Source organism: Oncorhynchus mykiss, chromosome 13, assembly GCF_013265735.2.
Source record: "Oncorhynchus mykiss isolate Arlee chromosome 13, USDA_OmykA_1.1, whole genome shotgun sequence".
In the NCBI taxonomy this organism is placed as follows: Eukaryota; Metazoa; Chordata; class Actinopteri; order Salmoniformes; family Salmonidae; genus Oncorhynchus; species Oncorhynchus mykiss.
In genome coordinates this window covers 13726692-13752119 of record NC_048577.1, presented here as the reverse complement: position 1 = coordinate 13752119, position 25428 = coordinate 13726692, and the positions used below count along the sequence as shown (strand labels likewise).

The following is a 25428-nucleotide window of genomic DNA, read 5'->3' as shown; positions in this document are numbered from 1 at the left end:
AAAATCTATCACTTGATGGCTTCGTTTCAGAGAGACAAAATGCTATATAGCCGCCTCATTCTCAGAGGAATAAGTAGTATGGCTAGGTTTTACACAGTCGAATGGAACAAATAACTACATTTTTTTATTGAGAACTGTACAAATGATACATTTATGAAATCAAATATAAAATGAAATAAAAATGCAATACAGTAATAGGAGATCTGTATGTAAAACATTTGACATTTGAGTCATTTAGCAGATGCTCTTATCCAGAGCGAATTACAGTTAGTGCATTCATTATAAGATAGCTCGGTGAGACAACCACATATCACAGTCAAATATACAGGATAGGACCATTCAAGCTAAACAATGGACTTACAGTATAGCATTTTGAAGACACACACATCAAACCCATAAGCAATCACTGGTTAAAAAACACAAATGTGAAATTGGTGTATATAATGTTTTGGAAATAAACTCTTAATTTAATCTCTTGATGTGGTGAGGTAACTATAAGCAAAAGCTATAACTTTTGAAACTCTATTTTCAAGAGCAAAAACGAAACAATTCTTCTACACGTCTTCAGCAGTCGGTGTTGCGGAGCTCCGACAGGGGAAACTCCAGTAATGTCATACGTCTCCCCAACATCTTCCTCTCCTGTAATCAAATCATTCCCATCTTTAATTGTATTAAATGTGTTCTCCTGCACTAACAGGCCACTTCCCCATCTCTATCTCTCTCTCCTTCTCATCCTTCCATCATTCTCTCCTTTCTCTACTTTAAAAAAAATAAATTATTTCACCTTTATTTAACCAGGTAGGCTAGTTGAGAACAAGTTCTCATTTGCAACTGCGACCTGGCCAAGATAAGGCATAGCAGTGTGAACAGACAACACTGAGTTACACATGGAGTACTGTCAGTTCAAACGAGCCGTTTCCCCATCTCATACGCTATCTCTCTGTCGTCCCTCCATCCCTCCCTCCCTCCCTCCCTCCCTCCCTCTCTACTGATGTTGGTTAATTAGCCACTGTGTCACACCCCCTTGTCATCAACATCCATAAAAACGACCAGCTGGGTGACCTTTGGTGACCTTTCTCCAGACTTCGTCAGTCATAATGGCTGACTAGAGGATCTAGGATCTGGGCTGTCTGGCAGGGGGCTGCTTTAATGCTTTGTAGACCTCCTCTGCTGCTGTTGGTTTCTGCCCTGAGGTTGTGAGGGGCTGTGTGGGGCTGTGTGGGGCAGTGGGGCTAGTGTTAGGGAATAGGGGCTAGTGTGTGTGCTCAGTAGGGGACAGAATTGGGGACTAAGTGGTGGAGGGTTGGGGGTCCTGGGGCCCATAATGACCTGTTGTGTGTTGTGGAGCTGTGAACCATTCGTTGGAGGACAGAGAGGCATTGTGTTACACTGGGCTGCCCACGCTGGCTACACCACTGAGAACCACCACAGGCTGTGTGTGTGGGGGGTGGGGGTAAGTGTGTGTGTGTGTGTGTGTGTGTGTGTGTGTGTGTGTGTGTGTGTGTGTGTGTGTGTGTGTGTGTGTGTGTGTGTGTGTGTGCTTTTGTTTCTGTCTGCCTGTCCGTTCGTCTGTCTGTCTGTCTGTCTGTCTGTCCGCCTGTCCGTCCGTCCGTCTGTCTGTCTGTCTGTCTATTTGTCTATTTGAGGCTCTGAGATCAGGTGAGGTGTCTAGCCTGTGAGGAACACCTGTGGATATCACATGTATCAATGCGTGCTGCTGTAACCACATGCAGATCATCCGTTATTGTCTCGGTGCGTGAATATACAAGACTGTTTATGTTTGCTGAGAAAAACATTGATACCACATATGAAGAATACTGAAAATCCCCCTATTTCTTTTTCCTTTCCTCTCTTTCTTCCCCCTTTCATGTCTTCCTCCTCTCCGCCAACAACAGAGTCTTTCATTCGGGCATCTCAGTGGCTGCCTCAGGCCCTCAGGCCCTCTGCTGTTCGCTCAGCTTAATTAAATGTTCTGAGAAAAACTCATGATTGGAAAGTGACTCGTCTCTTCTCTCCTCTCTCCTCTCTCATCCCTCAGGCCAATATCCCATTGATTTTCCCATGCATCTTCCTTTTACCCCTCTGATCTGCATCAGAAAGACATTTCCCTGAGAAGTAAACTACGTTTTGCAAGTGAGTAGTCTGCTGGATGAAGCTCTTTCCCTCTGTACCCATAGCTACACAGCCAGGTCTCTCTTGGGAAGGATGTCTTCGGAACTCAATAGGACTTCCTGGTTCAATTAAATGTGACAGAAAAAGTGCATCTGCACCAACACCTTGTGGTTAGAACGTCTGCCCTGAGATTGCAAGGTTGGGAGTTCGATCACCGGCCGAGTCATACCAAAGGCTGTAAAAAATGGGACCCGATACGTCTCTGCTTGCCACTCAGCATTAAGGAGATGGATTGGGGGTAAGGCCCTGCGATAGACCAGTGTACTGTCCAGGGGGGGTACTGGCACATCAAGCTGCCTCACGCTACAGAAACAAAAGATCAGCTCCTGCTCCTATGAGCCGTTCTGGCTCTCACAAGCAAGTCTACTTACTATGATCTATATAGACAACATACCTACGTATGCGTCAAACTCCTTTGCTCAATAACACAGGAATCCACAGCAGTCCTGGGCAACCATACAGGTGGTTATTGGTCTAATGATGCCCCCCTCCACCCAAAACCACATGACACCCGAACTCAGCACTGTCTGAATGAGAGGGGGGAAGGTAGGGGGAGGCCTGGGGCTGAAAGTGGTGCTGTCTGCAGCCTCTCATACCACCACTACTATAAGCCCTAATTGGTTAATTAGATCACTGCTGATTGAGGGAGACCTCAGAGGTTATTATTATGGGAGGCTGGGATAGTAACCTGGGGTTACCCTTATTACACACTACATGACAAAAAGTATGTGGACACCTGCTCGTCGAACAACTCATTCCAAAATCATGGGCATTAATATGGGGTTGGTCCCCCGTTTGCTGCCATAACAGAATTCGCTCTTCTGGGAAGGATTTACACTAGATGTTGGAACATTGCTGCGGAGTCTTGCTTCCATTCAGCCAATGGACCATTATTCCACCTCCACCAAACTTTACAGTTGGCACTACGTATTGGGGCAGGTAGCGTTCTCGTGGCATCCGCCAAAACCCTGATTCGTCCGTCGGACTGCCAGATGGTGAAGCGTGATTCCTCACTCCAGAGAATGCGTTTCCACGAGTCAAGAACCCAATGGCGGCAAACTTTACACCACTCCAGCCAATGTTTGGCATTGCACATGGTGCTCTTAGGCTTGTGTGCGGATGCTCGACCATGGAAACATATTTCATGAAGCTCCCGACGAATAGTTATTTTATTGACATTGCTTCCAGAGGCAGATTGGAACTTGGTAGTGAGTGTTGCAACAGAGGACAGACGATTTTTACGCGCTACACGCTTCACCTCTCGGTGGTCCCGTTCTGTGAGCTTGTGTGGCCTACCACCTCACAGCTGAGCCGTTGTTGCTCCTAGACATTTCCACTTCACAATAACAGCACTTACAGTTGACCGGGGCAGCTCTAGCAGGTCAGAAATATGACGAACTGACTTGTTGGAAAGGTGGCATCATCACTGAACTCTACAGTAAGGCCATTCTATGGCCAAATCTTCTATGGAGATTGCATGGCTGTGTGCTCGATTTTATACACCTGTTAGCAATAGCTGAATCCACTAATTTGAAGGGATGTCCACATACTTTTGTACATATAGTGTAGTTTCCTTAATATGTAATTATTTTTCTATTTGAGAAAAATCTTCACATTTTTCAGAAATATTTGACTTATCTATTCATTGTGTATTTGAATAGGAACAGATAGAAAAACATTGGTTTCTTAATCTATGGTGACATTATGACAAAAGGGGCAATCTGCAGTTGTTCGTCCATTTTTGGACATAAATTAAGGATATGTACACATTGATTCGTGGAGAATATAACTTAGAAATGCCTCAGGAACTTAGTTCAACTGTCGTACTCCATCAGAACCCAAAATATAAGCTTATTTCACCTTTATTTAACCAGGTAGGCCAGTTGAGAAGAAGTTCTCATTTACAACTGCGACCTGGCCAAGATAAAGCAAAGCAGCGCGACACAAACAACACAGAGTTACACTTGGGATGTACAGACAATAACACAATACAAAAATCTATATACAGTGTGTGCAAATGTAGTAAGATTAGGGAGGTGAGGCAATTAATAGGCTATAGTGGTGAAATAATGACAATTTAGTAATTAAACACTGGAGTGATACATGTGCAGAAGATGAATGTGAAAGTGGAGATACAAAAGAGTAACAACAACAAAATAACAATATGGGGATGAGGTAGTTGGGTGGGTTATTTACAGATGGGCTGTGTACAGGTGCAATGATCAGTAAGCTGCTGACAGCTGATGCTTAAAGTTTAGTGAGGGAGATATTAGACTCCAGCTTCAGTAATTTTTACAATTTGTTCCAGTCGTTGGCAGCAGAGAACTGGAAGGAACGGCGGTCAAAGGAGGAGTTGGCTTTGGGGGTGACCAGTGAAATATACCTGCTGGAGCGCGTGCTACGGGTGGGTGCTGCTATGGTGACCAGTGAGCTGAGATAAGGCGGGGCTTCACCTAGCAAAGACTTATAGATGACCTGGAGCCAGTGGGTTTGGTGACAAATATGAAGCGAGGGCCAGCCAACGAGAGCATACAGGTCGCAGTGGTGGGTAGTATATGGGGCTTTGGTGACAAAACGGATGGCACTGTGATAGACTGCATCCAATTTGCTAGATTGAGAGTGTTGGAGGCTATATTGTAAATGACATCGCCGAAGTCAAGGATCGGTAGGATAGTCAGTTTTACGAGGGTATGTTTGGCAGCATGAGTGAAGGATGCTTAGTTTACAAACTAGGAAGCAAATTCTAGATTTCATTTTGGATTGGAGATGCTTAATGTGAGTCTGGAAGGAGAGTTTACAGTCTAACCAGACACCTAGGTATTTGTAGTTGTCCACATATTCTAAGTCAGAGCCTTCCAGAGTAGTGATGCTAGACGGGCGGGCAGGTGCGGGCAGCTATCGGTTGAAGAGCATACATTTAGTTTTACTTGCATTCAAGAGCAATTGGAAGCCACGAAAGGTGTTTTGTACGGCATTGAAGCTCGTCTGGAGGTTTGTTAACACAGTGTCCAAAGAAGGGCCAGAAGTATACAGAATGGTGTCATCTGTATAGAGGTGGATCAGAGAATCACCAGCAGCAAGAGCAACATCATTGATGTCTACAGAGAAAAGAGTCGGCCCGAGAATTGAACCCTTTGGCACCCCCATAGAGACTGCCAGAGATCTGGACAGCAGGCCCTCTGATTTGATACACTGAACTCTATCTGTGAAGTAGTTGGTGAACCAGGTGAGACAGTCATTTGAGAAACCAAGGCTGTTGAGTCTGCCGATAAGAATGTGGGGATTGACATAGTCGTAAGTTTTGGCTGCACAGTATTGTCTTTTATCAATTGAGGTTATGATATCGTTTAGGACCTTGAACGTGGCTGAAGTGTACCCATGACCAGCTCGGAAACCGGATTGCATAGCGGAGAAGGTACGGTGGGATTCGAAATGTTCGGTGATCTGTTTGTTAACTTGCCTTTTGAAGACTTTAGAAAGGCAGGGTAGGATAGATATAGGTCTGTAACAGTTTGGGTCTAGAGTGTCTCCCCCTTTGAAGAGGGGGATGACCGTGGCAGCTTTCCAATCTTTGGGGATCTCAGACGATATGAAAGAGAGGTTGAACAGGCTAGTAATTCGGGTTGCAACAATTGCGGCGGACAATTTTAGAAAGAGAGGGTCCAGATTGTCTAGCCCGGCTAATTTGTAGGGGTCCAGATTTTGCGGCTCTTTCAGAACATCAGCTATCTGGATTTGGGTGAAGGAGAAATGGGGAGGCTTGGGCAAGTTGCTGTGAGGGTGCAGGGCTGTTGACCAGGGTAGCCAGGTGGAAAGCATGGCCAGCGGTAGAAAAGTGCTTATTGAAAATCTTGATTATCGGAGATTTATCAGTTGTGAAAGTGTTTCCTAGCCTCAGTGCAGTGGGCAGCTGGGAGGAGGTTCTCTTATTCTCCATGGACTTTAGTGTCCCAGAACTTTTTGGAGTTTGTGCTGCAGGATGCAAATTTCTGTTTGAAAAAGCTAGCCTTTGCTTTCCTAACTGCCTGTGTGTATTGGTTCCTAATTTCCCTGAAAAGTTGCATATCGCGGGGGCTATTCGATGCTAATGCAGTACGCCACAGGATGTTTTTGTGCTGGTCAGGGGCAGTCAGGTCTGGAGTGAACCAAGGGATATATCTGTTCTTAGTTCTATAATTTTTGAAAGGAGCATGCTTATTTAAGATGTGAGGAAAGAACTTTTAAAGAATAACCAGGCATCATCTACTGACGGAATGAGATTTTGTTTGTAGACAAAGGAAATGTGCCTGAAAGCATGGTTAAAACTATAATTTTGATATTGTGGATGGTCAGTCCTTGCATCCATACCAGTGTCTATGCATTTAAGAGGGGTTACATTTCTCCAGCCCTCTCCCTCAGCCTCCAACGGTTACATTTCTCCAGCCCCATCCCTCAGCCTCCAACAGTTACATTTCTCCAGCCCCATCCCTCAGCCTCCAACAGTTACATTTCTCCAGCCCCATCCCTCAGCCTCCAACGGTTACATTTCTCCAGCCCCATCCCTCAGCCTCCAACGGTTACATTTCTCCAGCCCCATCCCTCAGCCTCCAACGGTTACATTTCTCCAGCCCCATCCCTCAGCCTCCAACGGTTACATTTCTCCAGCCCCATCCCTCAGCCTCCAACGGTTACATTTCTCCAGCCCCATCCCTCAGCCTCCAACGGTTACATTTCTCCAGCCCCATCCCTCAGCCTCCAACGGTTACATTTCTCCAGCCCCATCCCTCAGCCTCCAACGGTTACATTTCTCCAGCCCCATCCCTCAGCCTCCAACGGTTACATTTCTCCAGCGCCATCCCTCAGCTTTTTACTGAAAGCGAGATCGCTTTGTTATTATTTCAATTGCTGATTGCGGCTTTAAGTGCTCAGACTACAATATTATGACAAAACATGAAACACAGTTCCTTCCTTGTTGGTAATTGGGATATCTTTGATTATTAATCATTTCAGATGTAGCAACACTGAGAGATACATTGTAAGAAAGGTTAAGCTAAATAAATAGTCAACATCCTATACGTCTGTGTGACAAAATTCCGTGACTAGCCTGGTGCTGACACTATGACTGAGGGGCCAGTCACAGACGCCATTGTCCACCTTCACATTATTTTAATACCATAATTCTCAACCTCCTGCTAATGACTCAGTCCCATAATTCCATCTCTCACTCTAGTGGTCTCACTCTACCCATCTCTCCCCATCTCTCTCTCTAGTGGTCTCACTCTACCCATCTCTCCCCATCTCTCTCTCTAGTGGTCTCACTCTACCCATCTCTCTCTCTAGTGGTCTCACTCTCCCCATCTCTCCCCATCTCTCTCTCTAGTGGTCTCACTCTACCCATCTCTCCCCATCTCTCCCTCTAGTGGTCTCACTCTACCCATCTCTCCCCATCTCTCTCTCTAGTTGTCTCACTCTACCCATCTCTCCCCATCTCTCTCTAGTGGTCTCACTCTATCCATCTCTCCCCATCTCTCTCTCTAGTGGTCTCACTCTACCCATCTCTCCCCATCTCTCTCTAGTGGTCTCACCCTAACCATCTCTCTCTCTAGTGGTCTCACTCTACCCATCTCTCTCTCTAGTGGTCTCACTCTACCCATCTCTCCCCATCTCTCTCTCTAGTGGTCTCACTCTACCCATCTCTCCCCATCTCTCTCTCTAGTTGTCTCACTCTCCCATCTCTCCCCATCTCTCTCTCTAGTGGTCTCACTCTACCCATCTCTCCCCATCTCTCTCTCTAGTGGTCTCACTCTACCCATCTCTCCCCATCTCTCTCTCTAGTGGTCTCACTCTACCTATCTCTCCCCATCTCTCTCTCTAGTTGTCTCACTCTCCCCATCTCTCCCTATCTCTCTCTCTAGTTGTCTCACTCTCCCCATCTCTCCCTATCTCTCTCTCTAGTTGTCTCACTCTACCCATCTCTCTCTAGTGGTCTCACTCTACCCATCTCTCTTTCTCTTCTTTCACTCGTTCTTTCGTTCGCTCATTTTCTTGATATCTTGTTTTCTAGTTCTATCTCTCCATCTCTCTCTCACTCTCCATCCCTCCATCACAATTGAGGTAACTCGGGCCAGTGTAGATACGGACCCAGGGGCGAACAATAGGCCATTCATGATGCCTTGCAAATGCAATGATGATCCTGCTCTCTGTAAACCCCCCCCCCCCCCCCCCCCCCCCCCCCCCGCCCCAACCTCCACCAGCCTCCACAGCTGCACAGGAATGCGGTCCAACAAGTCCCCCCGTCCCCCCCCTCCCCAAACTTCCACCCTCACTACTATCGCACCCGAAGCCAACCTCAACCCCCTTCCCAAATAAAAAGAGAGAGGGCAAGAAATGGGCAATTCTGCAGATGGAACACAAAGAGAGGATTCATGGCTTTAGTCACAGACACTCACGGGAAGAGAGGGGGACCCATTTAAGTGTTGCGCAGCTGCACTGATTCATTGCAAAAAATGGGTGAGGAGAGACAAAGGTCAGCAAGCAGCATAATTTTTTATTCATCCTTCTGGAATCTGCATGAGGCCGTGCACATTAAATCACTATATCACTAAATCACTAAACTATGAATCACAGGGAGCCATGGCATCAGGATGATATGGCATCAGTATGGTCTGACAGTGGTCCTGGGTGGCTGAGTTGGTAGAGCATGGCACTTGCAGTGTCAGGATTGTATGTTAGATTCCCACTGAGGCCCCTCATATGAAAACGTATGTACTACTACTACTCGTCTCTTTACAAAAAGTGTCTGCTAAATGGCATATACAGAGCATTCGGAAAGTATTCAGACCCCTTGACTTTTTCCACATTTTGTTACATTACAGCCTTATTCTAAAATGGATTAAAGAGTTTTCCCCCTCATCAATCTACACAAAATACACCATAGTTTTTAGAAATGTTTGCGAATTTATGAAAACCCCAACATTGAAATATTACATTTACATAAGTATTCAGACTCTTTACTCAGTACTTTGTTGAAGCACCTTTGGCAGCGATTACAGCCTTGAGTCTTATTGGGTATGACGCTACAAGCTTGGCACACAAGTATTTGGGGAGTTTCTCCCATTCTTCTCTGCAGAACCTCTCAAGCTCTGTCAGGTTGGATGGGGAGCTTCGCTGCACAGCTATTTTCAGGTCTATTCAGAGATGTTTGATCAGGTTCAAGTACGGGCTCTGGCTGGGCCACTCAAGGATATTCAGAGACTTGTCCCGAAACCACTCCTGCATTGTCTTGGCTGTGTGCTTAGGGTCGTTGTCCTGTTGGAAGGTGAACCTTCGTCTCAGTCTGAGGTCCTGAGCGCTCTGGAGCAGGTTTCCATCAAGGATCTCTCTGTATTTTGCTCCGTTCATCTTTCCCTCAATCCTGACTAGTCTCCCAGTCCCTGCCACTGAAAAACATCCCCACAGCATGATGCTGCCACCCCCATGCTTCACCGTAGCGATGGTGCCAGGATTCCTCAAGACGTGACGCTTGGCATTCTGGCCAAAGAGCTCAATCTTGGTTTAATCCGACTAGAGAATCTTGCTTCTCATGGTCTGAGAGTCTTTAGGTGCCTTTGGGCAACTCCAAGTGGGCTGTCATGTGCCTTTTACTGACAGGTGTGTGCATTTCCAAATCATGTCCAATCAATTGAATTTACCACAGGTGGACTTCAATCAAGTTGTTGTATAAAGTTGTATAAAGGATGATCAATGGAAACAGGATGCACCTGAGCTCAATTTCGAGTCTCATAGCAAAGGGTCTGAATACTTATGTAAATAAGGTATTTCTGTTATTGTTTTTTATAAATATGCCATAATTTCTAAAAAACTGTTTTCGCTTTAACAATATGGGGTATTGTGTAAGAATTGATGAGGGAAAAAAATAATTAGATCCCTTTGAGAATAAGGCTGTAACATAACAAAATGTGGAAAAAGTCAAGGGGTCTGAATACTTTGCGAATACACTGCATCTGTCATCAATAAGAACACTGTTTCAGTTAATCACAGCATATTGTATATCTGGACATGATCTACTAATAAAATATATCCTGTATGATGTGGTATAAAATACAGCTGAATGTTAGTCCCAGGATATATCAAATCAAAGTGTATTTGTCACGTGCGCTGAATACAACAGGTGTAGTAGACCTTACAGTGAAATGCTTACTTACAGGCTCTAACCAACAGTGCAAAAAAGGTATTAGGTGAACAATAGGTAAGTAAAGAAATAAAACAACAGTAAAAAGACAGTGAAAAATAACAGTAGCGAGGCTATAACAGTAGTGAGACTATATACAGTAGTGAGGCTATATACAGTACGAGGCTATATACAGTAGTGAGGCTATAACAGTAGTGAGGCTATATACAGTAGTAAGGCTATAACAGTAGTGAGGCTATATACAGTAGTGAGGCTATAACAGTAGCGAGGATATATACAGTAGTGAGGCTATAACAGTAGAGAGGCTATAACAGTAGTGAGGCTATATACAGTAGAGAGGCTATATACAGTAGCGAGGCTATAACAGTAGTGAGGCTATATACAGTAGAGAGGCTATATACAGTAGCGAGACTATATACAGTAGTGAGGCTATAACAGTAGTGAGGCTATATACAGTAGTGAGGCTATAACAGTAGTGAGGCTATAACAGTAGTAAGGCTATAACAGTAGTGAGGCTATATACAGTAGCAAGGCTATATACAGTAGTGAGGCTATAACAGTAGTGAGGATATATATAGTAGTGAGGCTATAACAGTAGCGAGGATATATATAGTAGTGAGGCTATAACAGTAGTGAGGCTATAACAGTAGTGAGGCTATATACAGTAGTGAGTATAACAGTAGTGAGGCTATAACAGTAACGAGGATATATATAGTAGTGAGGCTATAACAGTAGCGAGGATATATATAGTAGTGAGGCTATAACAGTAGTGAGGCTATAACAGTAGTGAGGCTATATACAGTAGTGAGTATAACAGTAGTGAGGCTATAACAGTAGTGAGGCTATAACAGTAGTGAGGCTATAACAGTAGCGAGGATATATATAGTAGTGAGGCTATAACAGTAGTGAGGCTATATACAGTAGCGAGGCTATAACAGTAGTGAGGCTATAACAGTAGTGAGGCTATAACAGTAGTGAGGCTATAACAGTAGTGAGGCTATAACAGTAGTGAGGCTATATACAGTAGCGAGGATATATATAGTAGTGAGGCCATAACAGTAGTGAGGCTATAACAGTAGCGAGGCTATATACAGGCACCGGATAGTCGGGCTGATTGAGGTAGTATGTACATGTAGATATGGTTAAAGTGACTATGCATATATGATAAACAGAGAGTAGCAGTAGCGTAAAAGAGGGGTTGGCGGGTGGTGGGTGGCGGGACACAATGCAGATAGCCCGGTTAGCCAATGTGCGGGGGCACTGGTTGGTCGGCCCAATTGAGGTAGTATGTACATGAATGTATAGTTAAAGTGACTATGCATATATGATAAACAGAGAGTAGCAGCAGCGTAAAAGAGGGGGGGTCACACAATGCAAATAGTCTGGGTAGTAATTTGGTTACCTGTTCAGGAGTCTTATGGCTTGGGGGTAAAAACTATAATTACTAAATTGGTATCCAGGGCAGGCTGAGTGTCATAATGTAACTAGGAGTAAATATGTGAGCCATGGACGGTAAAGGCTACACCTGAACCATGGAGACGTGGGCTGGGGCCTTCCATCCACATTCTCCATTTCCCAGCATGAATGATACGCCATTTTGTCACTCACAGGGCCTGGTTGTTTATAGTGTTATGAAATTCTAATTTTAGAAGCGATATTAATCAATTAGAGCAAGTTGTTAAAAAGATGTAGAGATTTGGGTCAGAGTTGGTGAAGGTTGATTAGGTTTGAATTTCTGTTAGTTGCTTTGGATGTGGAATTTGTCCATGAGAATAGTTTAATTCCTGAATTGTCCTGAACCCTGATTGACGTCAAACCTGTTTACAGATATTCTGGCCATTAGGTTTTTGATGAAATGATTTTGAACTACATCTTTTTTTACCTGTTGCTAACTGTAAAATTGAAGTGTCAACAAAACATGTCACAATTAATAGGGGAAAAACCCAAACAAGTATGAGCTAACTCTGACTGTAAGTACAGAATACTTTCATCATTCAGGAAGCAATAGGTTGTCAAATACAACCGTGCTAATATATGCAGTTCCTCCTTGTCAAATTATTTCGGGGCTTCTATTGAGTGCGTCATCATTCGGAACAAACAGCGCCATTCACATCAGCCCCACGTGTCCATTGACATGGGAATGACTGTCTTTCCCTCAATTATACACACGACAATCGGACGCAGAATGTGACCCACTGCATGAATATGTTGACCGCTGTCCATGTTCCTTTGTTCTCTCTCTCTCTCTCTCTCTCTCTCTCTCTCTCTCTCTCTCTCTCTCTCTCTCTCTCTCTCTCTCTCTCTCTCTCTCTCTTTCTCTCTCTCTCTCTCTCTCTCTCTCTCTCTCTCTCTCTCTCTCTCTCTCTCTCTTTCTTTCTCTCTCTCTCTCTCTCTCTCTCTCCAGATTTCAGGAATTTCCCAGTGAAACTATTCTATGGACTGATGCCAACACAAAAGGGCAGCCATCTCTCTCTATTTCCTTCTCTCGTTCTTTCTTGTTCTTTTTCTCCTCTATCATTTCACCGTCAGCATGCTGTTTTCCAGGACGCAAAACTGGATTCCCCTTTTTTCATCTTTCTCTGCCAGGGCTATGGTTTTAGAACATGACATCACAATGACATTCATAGTATGTAGCTGCAAGGCTTATTGGTTCATTTGAGAGTAAGAGGTTACATTTTGGGGGGGGGGGGGGGGGACAGAGCCACAAACATAAACACAAAATGGCTGCGGCTGACCCATATCACCCCACATCCACCTGGGGAGTCAGACATAGTGAATCCTGACCCCTTGAACCTGCTAGTCATGAGTTCCCCATCCCCTCTCTCTCTCCTGCCACAGCACCATACAGACTCTTGTGACAGCGACAGGAGCAGACACATTAGTGCAGCCGGTCACATGGCAGGTTGAAGCAGGGATGTATGTCTCACTGTGGTTAATAGATGGACATGTGAGTTCTATTTTCCACAGAGCTATGTCAGCCCCTGGGGCCCATAGCCCTGGATGGGAGAGATGGGATCTTGATAGGAGAAAGATATGGACAATATCTCTCTATGTTATATGACAATATTACCTTTGTACCAAAATGTAGGTAATTCATTGTATTGATAAGCACATTCAGTCCCTTATCTTGTGTAAAGTGGAACAAACAAAAGATTGAGCCAAATGCATTTAATTTTGTTATTTTAACTAGGCAAGTCAGTTAATAGCTAATTCTTATTTTCAATGACGGCCTAGGAACAGTGGGTTAACTGCCTTGTTCAGGGGCAGAACGACAGATTTTCACCTTGTCAGCTCGGGGATTCGATCTTGCAACCTTAAAAACAATTCAAATTGACTGTCTTTAAAATAAATAGATTGTCATCAGTATTTTGGCAAGAAGTCTTATATTTTGGCAATAAGTCTTAGTAGTAGCCTATAGAATATGTCTCATAGTTGACGATAAACAGACAGAGATTAATTATATTTAGGCATTAAAGTGACACTCAACTTTATTTTTCTAAAAGCCCCGCTTTTTCCTCATAATTACTAGCTATTGAACTAATATACTTAAAAAGATACTATTTAATCAAACGAATGTTAACTTATACATTCAAAAACGGATTATCTTTTAGATGTCATTAGTTTAAAATAATCGACTGATTAGGCCTAAAAATAATAGATTGCAAGTATGTAATTCTTGAGAAAAAAAATCGAAAGAGAGATGAAAATCAAACGAAAGTTATTGGACCAATACATCAAGTTCACTTTTTTTGGCAGGCCTCCTTTTAAAGTTGTTTACAACTCGTATGCGCCTAGTTGTTCATTCATTTGATCTATCTTTAGTGCGTTTCTCCCACACTATCTAGACAATTGTTTTTAGAGCAATTTATACAATTTATAGACTATATATTTATATATGAATGCATTTCTCCACGATTAATGCTACGACAATGAATAACATATTATGAACATTCTGATTGAACCGACCCTATGATAGGCTTATGAGTAGCACAGAGAGTTTTGTTGCGTTATTTAACAGGAATTCTGAACAGAATTTAACCATTTCTAGAAGACCTATAACATTTCTCGCAAATAATTGACTGAAGTAACTCTTCTGGCATAGCATTGCAGCATGATCTCAGTGTCATGAAAGTATATAATAAAATTGCAGTTTTGCTAAATTGAGAAAATTGTAAACGCAGTTGCTTATTTCGTTAGTTAAGGGTATATTGAGAATTTATAGAATATCTAAAGCTAATTTTGGCAACGGAAAAAAATGAGGATTTCATGTGAATTAACAAAATAATGACAACTTGAATCACTGCTAATTAACAATTTACTTTAAATTTGAAGTCTCACTAAAAAAACAGTTTCGTTTTAAATAAATTCAAAACATATTTTTAACTTCTAGCTATAATACATTGGGGATACTCTAAGTAAACATCTCGCATTCACATAAAAAAAAGAATGCCAAGCCCTGCATAAATTCACAGTGATTTTTATTTCACCTAATGCATAATATAACATAGCCTGCAGCACAGTCACTCTGAATCACAAAATACATATCACAATTCATTCCAACTTGTTCTTAGTCTGTCAGATTCCTTTGCTTGCTTATATAAATCCACATCAAATCAAACCTTTTGTCAGCATATGAGTGAGAGGCATTTTCTTTAAACTCCTCTCACTCATACACAAACAAAAGTAGTCACTCACATCAAGGCCAGGACAGGGCCTCAGTATCCCAGTGTAGTCAGAGGGGTGTATGTAGCCCCCATCCTGAATCCTGCACCCCCAACCAACCCCTCTCGGACGAACCCACCAAGACCAGCACCCAAAGGCCCAGACCCATGGTCTCGGTGGACATGAGAATAAAACAGATGGAGAAAGCTAGTCCAGCTAGTGCAGTCCTTGGATGTTGTGTTATGTGTGAGATACTGTGTCTGTGTAGGAACACAGGGCCCAGAGACACACATCTCTTTCTTTTCTCTTATCATTTTTTCAAGATGCACAAAACTGCTTTTTGTTCCTCTCATTTTTTTCATTTAGGAGGCTAATGGAAGGGTGCTTGCAGGGCATCTGATCACATGGTCACAATTCACCTGAGATGACAACAAAGAGGCTAAAGAAGAGAGAGACGAGAGGGAGAAAGGGAGAGAGAGGGAAAACTGAGACAGATTCAAAATGAGAACGAAAAGGGAAACACAGGCGGTTATTGTTGCAATCAGTGTGTGTGTGTGTGTGTGTGTGCGTGTGTGTGTGTGTGTGTGTGTGTGTGTGTGTGTGGCCCATAATATTCAGTCCCTTAATATATCTTAACGCGTGACAATGTACTTATATACTGTAAATATCTGATATTAATGACTACAAGTAAGTTACTTACAAGTTACATAGAATACAGCCAGTTACAGCAACAATACATTCAATGCAGTCAATATAATGAATGATTTGACCTCAACAGCACAACCTTACACACAGAACACTCTGGAGCTTGATATGTATTTTAGATGCATATGTCATATTTTTAAGGGACATCCAAGAGCAATTTGGAAGCGCTTAATATTGGAAGTGAGAAAAGTTACATATTTCATAGAGTATAGAGTTGAAAGGTCATTGACCTCAGGATTGGGCCCATAAGGCCCTTATTGCTGGTCAACAATATAGGGATGATGATTTTGGATCTAATTCAACTCCTCCAGCAACTCACTCTACCCTATATCACTTTTTTGTCATATTTCAGTACTATATCAGCCACAGGCAGTACTGGAAATGTACCCAATTATCATACTTGAGTAAAAGTAAAGAAACCTTAATAGAAAATTACTCAAAAGTGAAAATCACCAGTAAAATAATACTTGAGTAAAAGTCTAAAAGTATTTGGTTTGAAATATACTTAAGTATCAGAAGTAAATGTCATCGATAAAATATACCTAAGTATCAAAAGTCAAAGTAAAGGTATAAATCATTTCACATTCCTTATATTAAGTTAACCAGACATCACGATTCTTTGTTTTTTTATTTCTGGATAGCCAGGGGAACACGCCAACAGTTCATTTACAAACAAATCATTTGTGTTTAGTGAGTCCTCCAGAGGCAGTATGGGATGACCAGGGATGTTCTCTGTTTAGTGAGTCCTCCAGAGGCAGTATGGGATGACCAGGGATGTTCTCTGTTTCGTGAGTCCTCCAGAGGCAGTATGGGATGACCAGGGATGTTCTCTGTTTAGTGAGTCCTCCAGAGGCAGTATGGGATGACCAGGGATGTTCTCTGTTTCGTGAGTCCTCCAGAGGCAGTATGGGATGACCAGGGATGTTCTCTGTTTAGTGAGTCCTCCAGAGGCAGTATGGGATGACCAGGGATGTTCTCTGTTTCGTGAGTCCTCCAGAGGCAGTATGGGATGACCAGGGATGTTCTCTGTTTCGTGAGTCCTCCAGAGGCAGTATGGGATGACCAGGGATGTTCTCTGTTTCGTGAGTCCTCCAGAGGCAGTATGGGATGACCAGGGATGTTCTCTGTTTCGTGAGTCCTCCAGAGGCAGTATGGGATGACCAGGGATGTTCTCTGTTTAGTGAGTCCTCCAGAGGCAGTATGGGATGACCAGGGATGTTCTCTGTTTCGTGAGTCCTCCAGATCAGAGGCAGTATGGGATGACCAGGGATGTTCTCTGTTTAGTGAGTCCTCCAGATCAGAGGCAGTATGGGATGACCAGGGATGTTCTCTGTTTAGTGAGTCCTCCAGATCAGAGGCAGTATGGGATGACCAGGGATGTTCTCTGTTTAGTGAGTCCTCCAGATCAGAGGCAGTAGGGATGACCAGGGATGTTCTCTGTTTAGTGAGTCCTCCAGATCAGAGGCAGTAGGGATGACCAGGGATGTTCTCTGTTTAGTGAGTCCTCCAGAGGCAGTATGGGATGACCAGGGATGTTCTCTGTTTCGTGAGTCCTCCAGAGGCAGTATGGGATGACCAGGGATGTTCTCTGTTTAGTGAGTCCTCCAGAGGCAGTATGGGATGACCAGGGATGTTCTCTGTTTCGTGAGTCCTCCAGAGGCAGTATGGGATGACCAGGGATGTTCTCTGTTTCGTGAGTCCTCCAGATCAGAGGCAGTATGGGATGACCAGGGATGTTCTCTGTTTAGTGAGTCCTCCAGATCAGAGGCAGTATGGGATGACCAGGGATGTTCTCTGTTTAGTGAGTCCTCCAGATCAGAGGCAGTAGGGATGACCAGGGATGTTCTCTGTTTAGTGAGTCCTCCAGATCAGAGGCAGTAGGGATGACCAGGGATGTTCTCTGTTTAGTGAGTCCTCCAGATCAGAGGCAGTATGGGATGACCTCTATTTAATGAGTCCTCCAGATCAGAGGCAGTAGGGATGACCAGGGATGTTCTCTTGATAAGTGTGTGAATTGGACCATGTTCCTGTCCTGCTAACCATTCGAAATGTGAAGAGTACTTTTGGGTGTCAGGGAAAATGTATGGAGTCAAAAGTACATCATTTTCTTTAGAAATGTAGTAAAAGTAAAAGTTGTAAAAAAATATAAATAGTAAAGTAAGGTACAGATACCCCAAAAAAACGTATTAAGTAGTACTTTAAATTATTTTTAGGCCATAGACCTAATTCTTTCATTATTAATTTCCTGGGGTTAACGATGACCTAGCTATAAGTAACATTCACTGAATCAAATAGTGCCTCACCAACTGTATAATGACGTTATAATGAATATAACGACGTTATGTATTTTAATCCCTTGGAGATTTTTCGTGAAATTTAGTGTACCTTGACCACAAATGTATTATCATGATTGTTTGTTTATTTATTCAATATAACTTGTCAACACATCAAACAAAGCGGGCCTTATTTGGTTCCTAAATAGAGCCAGTGTAAAGTCACTTAAGCCACTCTGATGTAAAATCTCACCTCCTTTCATTGGAAATATTAGTGTTGACGGACGGACAGGCAATAACAGTAACCCCGTCGTCCAGTAAGAAAGCCGGAGAATATTAAATGACCAATAGGCGTCTAGCGTGTGCGCAAGAGGGTGGCGTCGACTCAGTGTTGGAATGCTGCCTCTCAGAATGTTTTCCACTTTCAATCACTTTTTTTTCTCTCTTTCCTTCTCACAACGGCGCTCTTTAAGCTCCGGTGCGCGATACAGAGCGGCCATTCATTGAAGGGCAAACCAAACGAGGGGGCAGGGGACAGGGCGAGCGTCACACTGGTGGACAGGGGAACGCACGAACTCCCGTGTTGAACGGGCGACCTCCTAAACTCTGCATTGGTAAGTTTTGTAACTTTATTTTCCATATGAACATAAAATAGATTTGTTTACGCTTTTGGGTGGAATTTCAGAAATATCCAAATCTTATTAGCTAAGAGGTTTTTTTCATTCCCAAGATGATGTTGGGCTGAATTTTACGGGCTTTTCCAGCTTTAGCCTTAAAACAGGATTAAAACAGTAAAATACATATTCACAGAATGATTTAAAGATAAGTACTGAAACATTTATGATGTTAGTTTTTAATGTTCAGTTTTCTTCACGAACCTTGTTTCTTTGGAAAATAGGGCATCTTGGGTGAAGCAAACCCTTCTATGATTAGCCTGTAATGGCATATGGACTGATACAAAATGACAAGAACCGGTGAAGAAGAAGTTGGTCCTCTTATTATGTAGCCTATAAATTGGTTCCAGTGGACATATATTAATTAGCCTATCATTCGTTATATTTTGTGGCCTAACATAACTATCAACAAGAAAACATTGTATGAATGTCTTTCTGTTCGTCTCAGAGCTAACGGTCATTTCTAGGCCTACCATTGTAATGGGACATATCCACTGGGAATAGACGTTGAATTGACGTCTGTTCCCACTGGGTACAGTCTCTGCTTAGGTCTATAAAAAAAACACGTGAAAAAAGTTATCAAATGTGGTCTGACCTCATTGCCCAATGTAAAATGTGTTAATTGCCTAATGTTGTTCTATTCTATATTATTAATTTCAGGCGACATCGGTGGAAGTGAATGGGAAGTGCAAAGGACAGGATTTGGGTACATTCGATTACGCACGAGTAGGCTATGGGTTTACGCGTGGCATATAGGAATAATTCCACATAAAGGAGCGAGTCCGGAGCACATCTCTCAGCTGTAGCTTAAAGTTTTGCATTCTCTGAACAAATTTAACAAATTTTCCTGCAAGGATATTTTTTGTTGCCAATCGATAATAGGCCATACATTAAAATGTCTGGAGAGGAGCACAGTCTATCCGAGGCAGAGTTGAGTCCCGGGGGCTCAGATGATGGTCACTCTCTGTCACCGGCACACTCCGGGGCCAACGGCGGCCGGGACTCCCCGCTCATCGGTCCGTCGCAGCAACTGACTGGGCTTTCTGGCGCAGATGGCGGCGGAGAGGACGGTGGACTAGTACCCAAGTCAGAGGTGGATATGGACCGGTTCCCCATCGGCATCCGCGAGGCGGTCAGCCAGGTGCTGGACGGATACGACTGGACGCTCGTGCCAATGCCCGTGCGCGTAAACAACGGGAACAAGAGCAAGCCGCACGTGAAGAGGCCGATGAACGCCTTCATGGTGTGGGCGCAGGCCGCGCGCCGTAAACTGGCGGACCAGTACCCTCACCTGCACAACGCGGAGCTCAGCAAGACACTCGGCAAACTGTGGAGGTGGGCATTGGCAGGCATTGAAAGGAATAGGCCTACGTGGGAAATTGATAATCTACAGGCTACCTGTAGGCCTTGTTGGCGTTTGTGTGCAATTGGAGCATGACTCATACATAAAGTCCTACTTACTTCAGATACATTTCCTTCCCGTATTTTTAAAATATGTTTCTGAAATTAAAGGCACTATATTATATAACCATTAAAGTTAACTATCAGAAACACTCATCCAGAGCAACTAGATGCCTTTAAATGCCTTGGTAAAGGGCACATTGACAGATTATTCACCTAGTCAGCATTGGGATTCAAACAAGTGACTTCTCAGTTACTGGACCAACCCTCTTAACCACTAGGCTACCTGCTGCCCTGCCATGACCATGTTTTGTCCCACAGGCTCCTGAATGAGAGTGACAAGAGGCCTTTCATTGAGGAGGCGGAGCGACTGCGGAAACAACATAAGAAGGACTACCCAGAGTACAAGTACCAGCCCCGCAGACGCAAGAACGGCAAGCTGGGGACCAATGGTGAGGGAGGGGAGGGAGCAGAGGGGGAGGGCAGCCACGCCCAGTCCCATTACAAGGCCCTCCACCTGGATGTGCACAGTACAGGGGCTGGGTCCCCCCTGGCCGACCTCCACCACCATCATCACCACCACCCTGCAGGTGAGTTCAGCTTTATTGGTTAATGAATTTACCCAATACTATGGGTAAGTCCTACTTCAACAAACTACGGCAAACAATAGGCCACCTGGCACCACACGGCCTTCTGTAACCTGAGAGAACAAGAAGGAAACAGAACTACTGTCTCCGTTCCAAATGGTTCACTTCTATTGCTTTTCCTTCCAGGTCAGGGTCACAGCCCGCCAACACCCCCCACCACCCCAAAGACAGAGCTCCAGTCTGGAAAGATGACGGAGGGGAAGAGGGAGGGCGGAGGTGGCTCAGGGTCCTCCCGTGGAGGAGGCCTGGGGGTAGGAGCAGAGGGGGCCTCTGGGGGCCATTCATCAGCGGGCGGGAAACCCCACATCGACTTCTGCACCATGGACATCGGCGAGATCAGCCACGACGTGATGGCCAACATCGAGCCCTTCGACGTCAACGAGTTTGACCAGTACCTGCCGCCCAACGGGCACCCGGGGGTCGGCCAGGGCGGCGCCGCCACATCAAGCTCCTCCGCTACATCCTACGCCTATGCCCTTGCTGCTGCCAGCGGCCACTCAGCCGCCTGGCTCTCCAAGCAGCATCAGCATCAACAGCCCTCCCCCTCAGCCTCAGACGCCACCAAGGCCCAGATCAAGAGTGAGTCTGGGGCCGGGAGCCACTACGCAGAGTCTTCCTCCTCTTCGTCTGGAACCCACGTCACCTACACCCCCCTCAGCCTCCCCCACTACGGATCAGCCTTCCCCTCGCTGCCATCCAGGGCCCAGTTTGAGTACGGGGAGCACCAGGCTCCGGGGCCGTACTACGCCCACTCCAGCCAGGCCCCAGGGCTGTACTCAGCCTTCTCCTACATGGGGCCCAGCCAGAGGCCCCTCTACACTACCATCACTGATCCCTCCAGCGTGGCCCAGTCTCACAGTCCTACACATTGGGAGCAGCCTGTCTATACCACCCTGTCACGGCCATGAGAGACTGAGATGCATGGGATCGGATGTGTGTGTGTGTGCGTCTCTACACCACCTTCTCACGACCCTGAGAAAGGGATAAAGAAAGACAAAGATTGGAAGAGTGGCTACTGAATAAATGTGTGTGTGTGTGTGTGGCGGGTTAACAAAGGATGGATATCTTACTGATGTTGTATTGGGATTCATTGGGACTTGACAGTATCTCTATCCATGGAGTCCTTATAATCTTTTACTGTACAGTATATTTTCTATCACAGCCAATGGTCAATAGCCAATCAGAATAAACCTTTAACCAATGTGTGCCATGTTTTAGTGTGTAAGGTCAGGATCCCAGCTGCCAGAGTGTCATAGTGTATAGTAAGAGGGCTTATTGTGATGATGAGCCCAGAGCACACAGAACTAATACCGTAGTGGTAAGAAGGATACACACAGGGTCTCAAAATGCTGCTAACTTCCCCCAAATTCCCCGGTTTTCCAGAAATCCTATTTGGAAGTTCCTGGAATTAGGAGGGAATAAGCAGGATATCCAGGAATCCTCTTACTGGGATTTCTGGAAAACCAGGGAATTTGGGGAAAGTTAATGGAATTTTTCCAACCCTAGCTACCTATATAACCAGGATTGAGTAACATTGCCAGCAAGGACTGGCTTTCAGCGGGTTTCGACAGGCTATCAGCCTAGGAAAAATACAACATGATGTTTATCAGAACTGGGTTGTTTTAGATTGAAATAATCTGAGTCTATTAACCAAACTAAAGGAAATGTTTGTGTGACTTCATTTTAGTATTTTTTTATGACTTAAGTGATGTATTTGTTGGTTATTTTTTATATGACTTTACATTCTGGTTCGATATTACACTGGCATATCTTCACCACTGCTTTTGAAAGAAAGGTCAGTTTACCGGGTCAAAAACGTTATGCGTTGGTCTACGGGCGTCAGGTAGCCTAGCCGTTAAGTGCATTAGGCCAGTAACTGAAAGCTTGCCTGTTCGAAACCCTGAGCCGGCGCGGTGGAAAAATCTTCTATTCTGCCCTTGAGCAAGGCAGTTCACCTGCAACAACTACTCCCCGGGCGCCATGGACGTCAATTAAGGCAGCCCCCACTGCACATCTCTGATTCAAAGGGTTTCTGTTAGATGTGGAAGACACGGTTGAATGCGTTCAGTTTGTGCAACTGACTAGGTATCACCTTCTGGGATGCTGCTTGACTCCTTATGTGTTGCGTTGTGCAAAACCAGAGTTGACGAGGAAAAAGGACAAAAAAAAGGAGGGAAAGAGAATTCCTGGAAACACTTTAGCATAGAGTTCTGGAAAGCAGCACATTACCTCAACTCAATGTACATGTGCCAATAACACTCTACATGCTCTAATATCCTCGATGAGAATATATGGCACACATTTCGCTTATAAATAATAAAACAGTTGTTGGAGTCACTGGATTTTTTTTTTTTTTTATTGATATGGATTGCATTTGTACGCTCTGGTTGCTTCTAATTCCATTTGTCTACCAAATTATCAAAGCAAAACAATCTACAAGACTCAGCAAGTACAAAGTCGGCAAAATCTTTTTGTGAAGAATTCTCCAGCTTTAAACTAAAGATTTACTCTTAGTGAGAATTAGTGAGCTGTTTAGAACAAATGCCACATGCTATAGTTTATGTACATAGGTTTCCCCTCTGCATCTCCCTTTTCTGTATCCTGTTTAAATGTCCCTCTCGGCTCCCTCTGCAATGTGAATGATCACCACATGCCTCTTCTTCCATAGGTGACTTAGACGGGAGTCATTTTATACTGACCCTCTCTGCTTTGTAGTTTTTATAAAAAATAATTTCACGTTTAGCTTTTTCTCTCTCCATTTTGTACATTTCTGGATAGTTTCTAAAACGTTGTAAGCTACACATTTGATGTATCTGCTTTCTTCTACAAGAAACAACAATGTACAAATATTATTGATGTTGTCATTACGTCGTCATTCTATTAAAGCAATTTATTTATACAAAACTGAAATCTATTGAAATTCATTGCAAATGTTGAGAAAATGCATTATGATGATAAAGATATATATTGTCCTACAAAAGCATCAGGTAAAAGAATAACAAGTAACAACACAACACATACAGAGCATTCGGAAAGTATTCAGACCCCTTCTCCTTTTCCACATTTTTTTATGTTACAGCCTTATTCTAAAATGGATTAAAAAAATGTTTTCCTCATCAGTCTACTCACAATAACCCATAATGACGAAGCGAAAACAGGTTTTTAGAAATCTTAGCAAATGTATTTAAAAAAAAAATCCTTATAAGTATTCAGACCCTTTGCCATTAGACTCAACATTTAACTCAGGTGAATCCTGTTTCCATTGATCATCCCTGAAATGTTTCTACAACTTGAAGTCCACCTGCAGTAAATTTAATTGATTGGACATGATTTGGAAAAGCAAACAATATTAGGTCCAACAGTTGACAGTGCATGTCAGAGCAAAAACCAAGCCATGATGTTGAAGGAATTGTCTGTAGAGCTCTGAGAAAGTATTGTGTCAAGACACCAATCTGGGGAGGGGTACCTAAACATTTTTGCAGCATTGAAGGTCCCCAGGAACACAGTGACCTCCATAATTCTTAAATGGAAGAAGTATGGAACCAAGTATTGCCACTCGGCCAAACTGAGCAATCGAGGACATTGGTCAGAGGGGTGACCAGGAGCCCAATGGTCACTCTGACAGCTCCAGAGTTCCTCTGTGGAGATGGGAGAACCTTCCAGAAGGACAACCATCTCTGCAGCACTCCACCAATTAGGTATTTATGGTAGAGTGGCTAGGTCAAAACCACTCCTCAGTAAAAGGCACATGACAGCTGGCTTGGAGTTTACCAAAAGGCACCTAAAAAGACTCTCAGACCATGAGAAACAAGATTCTCTGGTCTGATGAAACCAAGATTGAACTCTTTGGCCTCAATGCCAAACTTCAAGTCTGGAGGAAACCAGGTACCATCCCTACGGTGAATCATGGTGGTGGCAGCATCATGCTGTGGGGATGTTTTTCAGCAGCAGGAAATGGGAGACTAGTCAGAATCGAGGGACAGATGAACAGATCAAAGTACAGAGAGATCTGAATACTTTCCAAATGCACTGTAAACATCACTAATGAATCAAATCACTGCCATGTAGTCAGTGCTACAACAACAAGATCTCTGTCCCACAACACAAACCCTTCCCCTAAGCAGTTTAATTTCTGTTTGTGGCAAGCTAAAATTGACTGCTAATTCGCTGCGTTTAATCGGCTGAGGCTGCATGTTACTCAGAGAGACAAAGAGAAGCATTGAATATGAGAGGGTGGGAGGGAGGGAGCTAGAAGGGGAGAGGACCAGTGAGAAGGCCAATAGCTACCACAGTCAGTACCCTACTTTACACATGGACTTTCATAAATGCCCTGCCTTAACTTACTCCCTCGTGCCCGTCTCCCTCCCTCGCTACGTTTTCCTCGCACTTCACAGTTCAGCTACGAAATTTTATGGATTCAAGCATTCAACAGCAGTCAGCAACCTAGATGATGGGGTAAAAAATGTGATGTTTTAGCTAGTTAGACAGTCTCACAACGCACAATTTGATACCCAAACTCTTTGGATTGATAAATCATGTGCCATGCTCTACACAGTTGATACTTGAGTCAAGAAATACAAAGAGTAAACATAATACACATTTTTAAAAAAAATAAAAAAGTTAATTCTTAAACATTTAAAATATAAGTTAAACTCAAACACATTATTGCACAAAAATGAACACCTCCTTTTTCCATAGCTCTATATGCCTTGTACAATTATATG

The 25428-nt window shown here is 43.8% G+C and overlaps 1 protein-coding gene across 2 annotated transcripts; it reads left to right on the top strand.

Moving 5' to 3' along the window:
• Positions 1-18419: 18419 nt before the first annotated feature.
• On the top strand, positions 18420-23608 carry LOC110485690 (transcription factor SOX-10). 2 transcript variants are annotated; one of them, XM_036940339.1, is made up of 4 exons: positions 18420-18596; positions 19709-19991; positions 20379-20647; positions 20831-23608. In XM_036940339.1, the coding sequence occupies exons 2-4, from the start codon at positions 19756-19758 to the stop codon at positions 21610-21612; spliced, it is 1287 nt and encodes a 428-aa protein (XP_036796234.1). In that variant the 5' UTR covers positions 18420-18596; positions 19709-19755; the 3' UTR covers positions 21613-23608. The 2 variants fall into 2 exon arrangements, with proteins under 2 accessions (XP_036796234.1, XP_021412483.2); XM_021556808.2 differs by having other exon boundaries at positions 19317-19991.
• Positions 23609-25428: the final 1820 nt, after the last annotated feature.

Excerpts from the sequence above, each read along its gene's own strand:
- LOC110485690 (XM_021556808.2), top strand. The coding sequence starts at position 19,552 with ATGTCTGGAGAGGAGCACAGTCTATCCGAGGCAGAGTTGAGTCCCGGG. Across the intron at positions 19,992-20,378 it reads ACACTCGGCAAACTGTGGAG|GCTCCTGAATGAGAGTGACA; the intron begins GTGGGCATTGGC and ends TTTGTCCCACAG. Across the intron at positions 20,648-20,830 it reads TCATCACCACCACCCTGCAG|GTCAGGGTCACAGCCCGCCA; the intron begins GTGAGTTCAGCT and ends TTTTCCTTCCAG.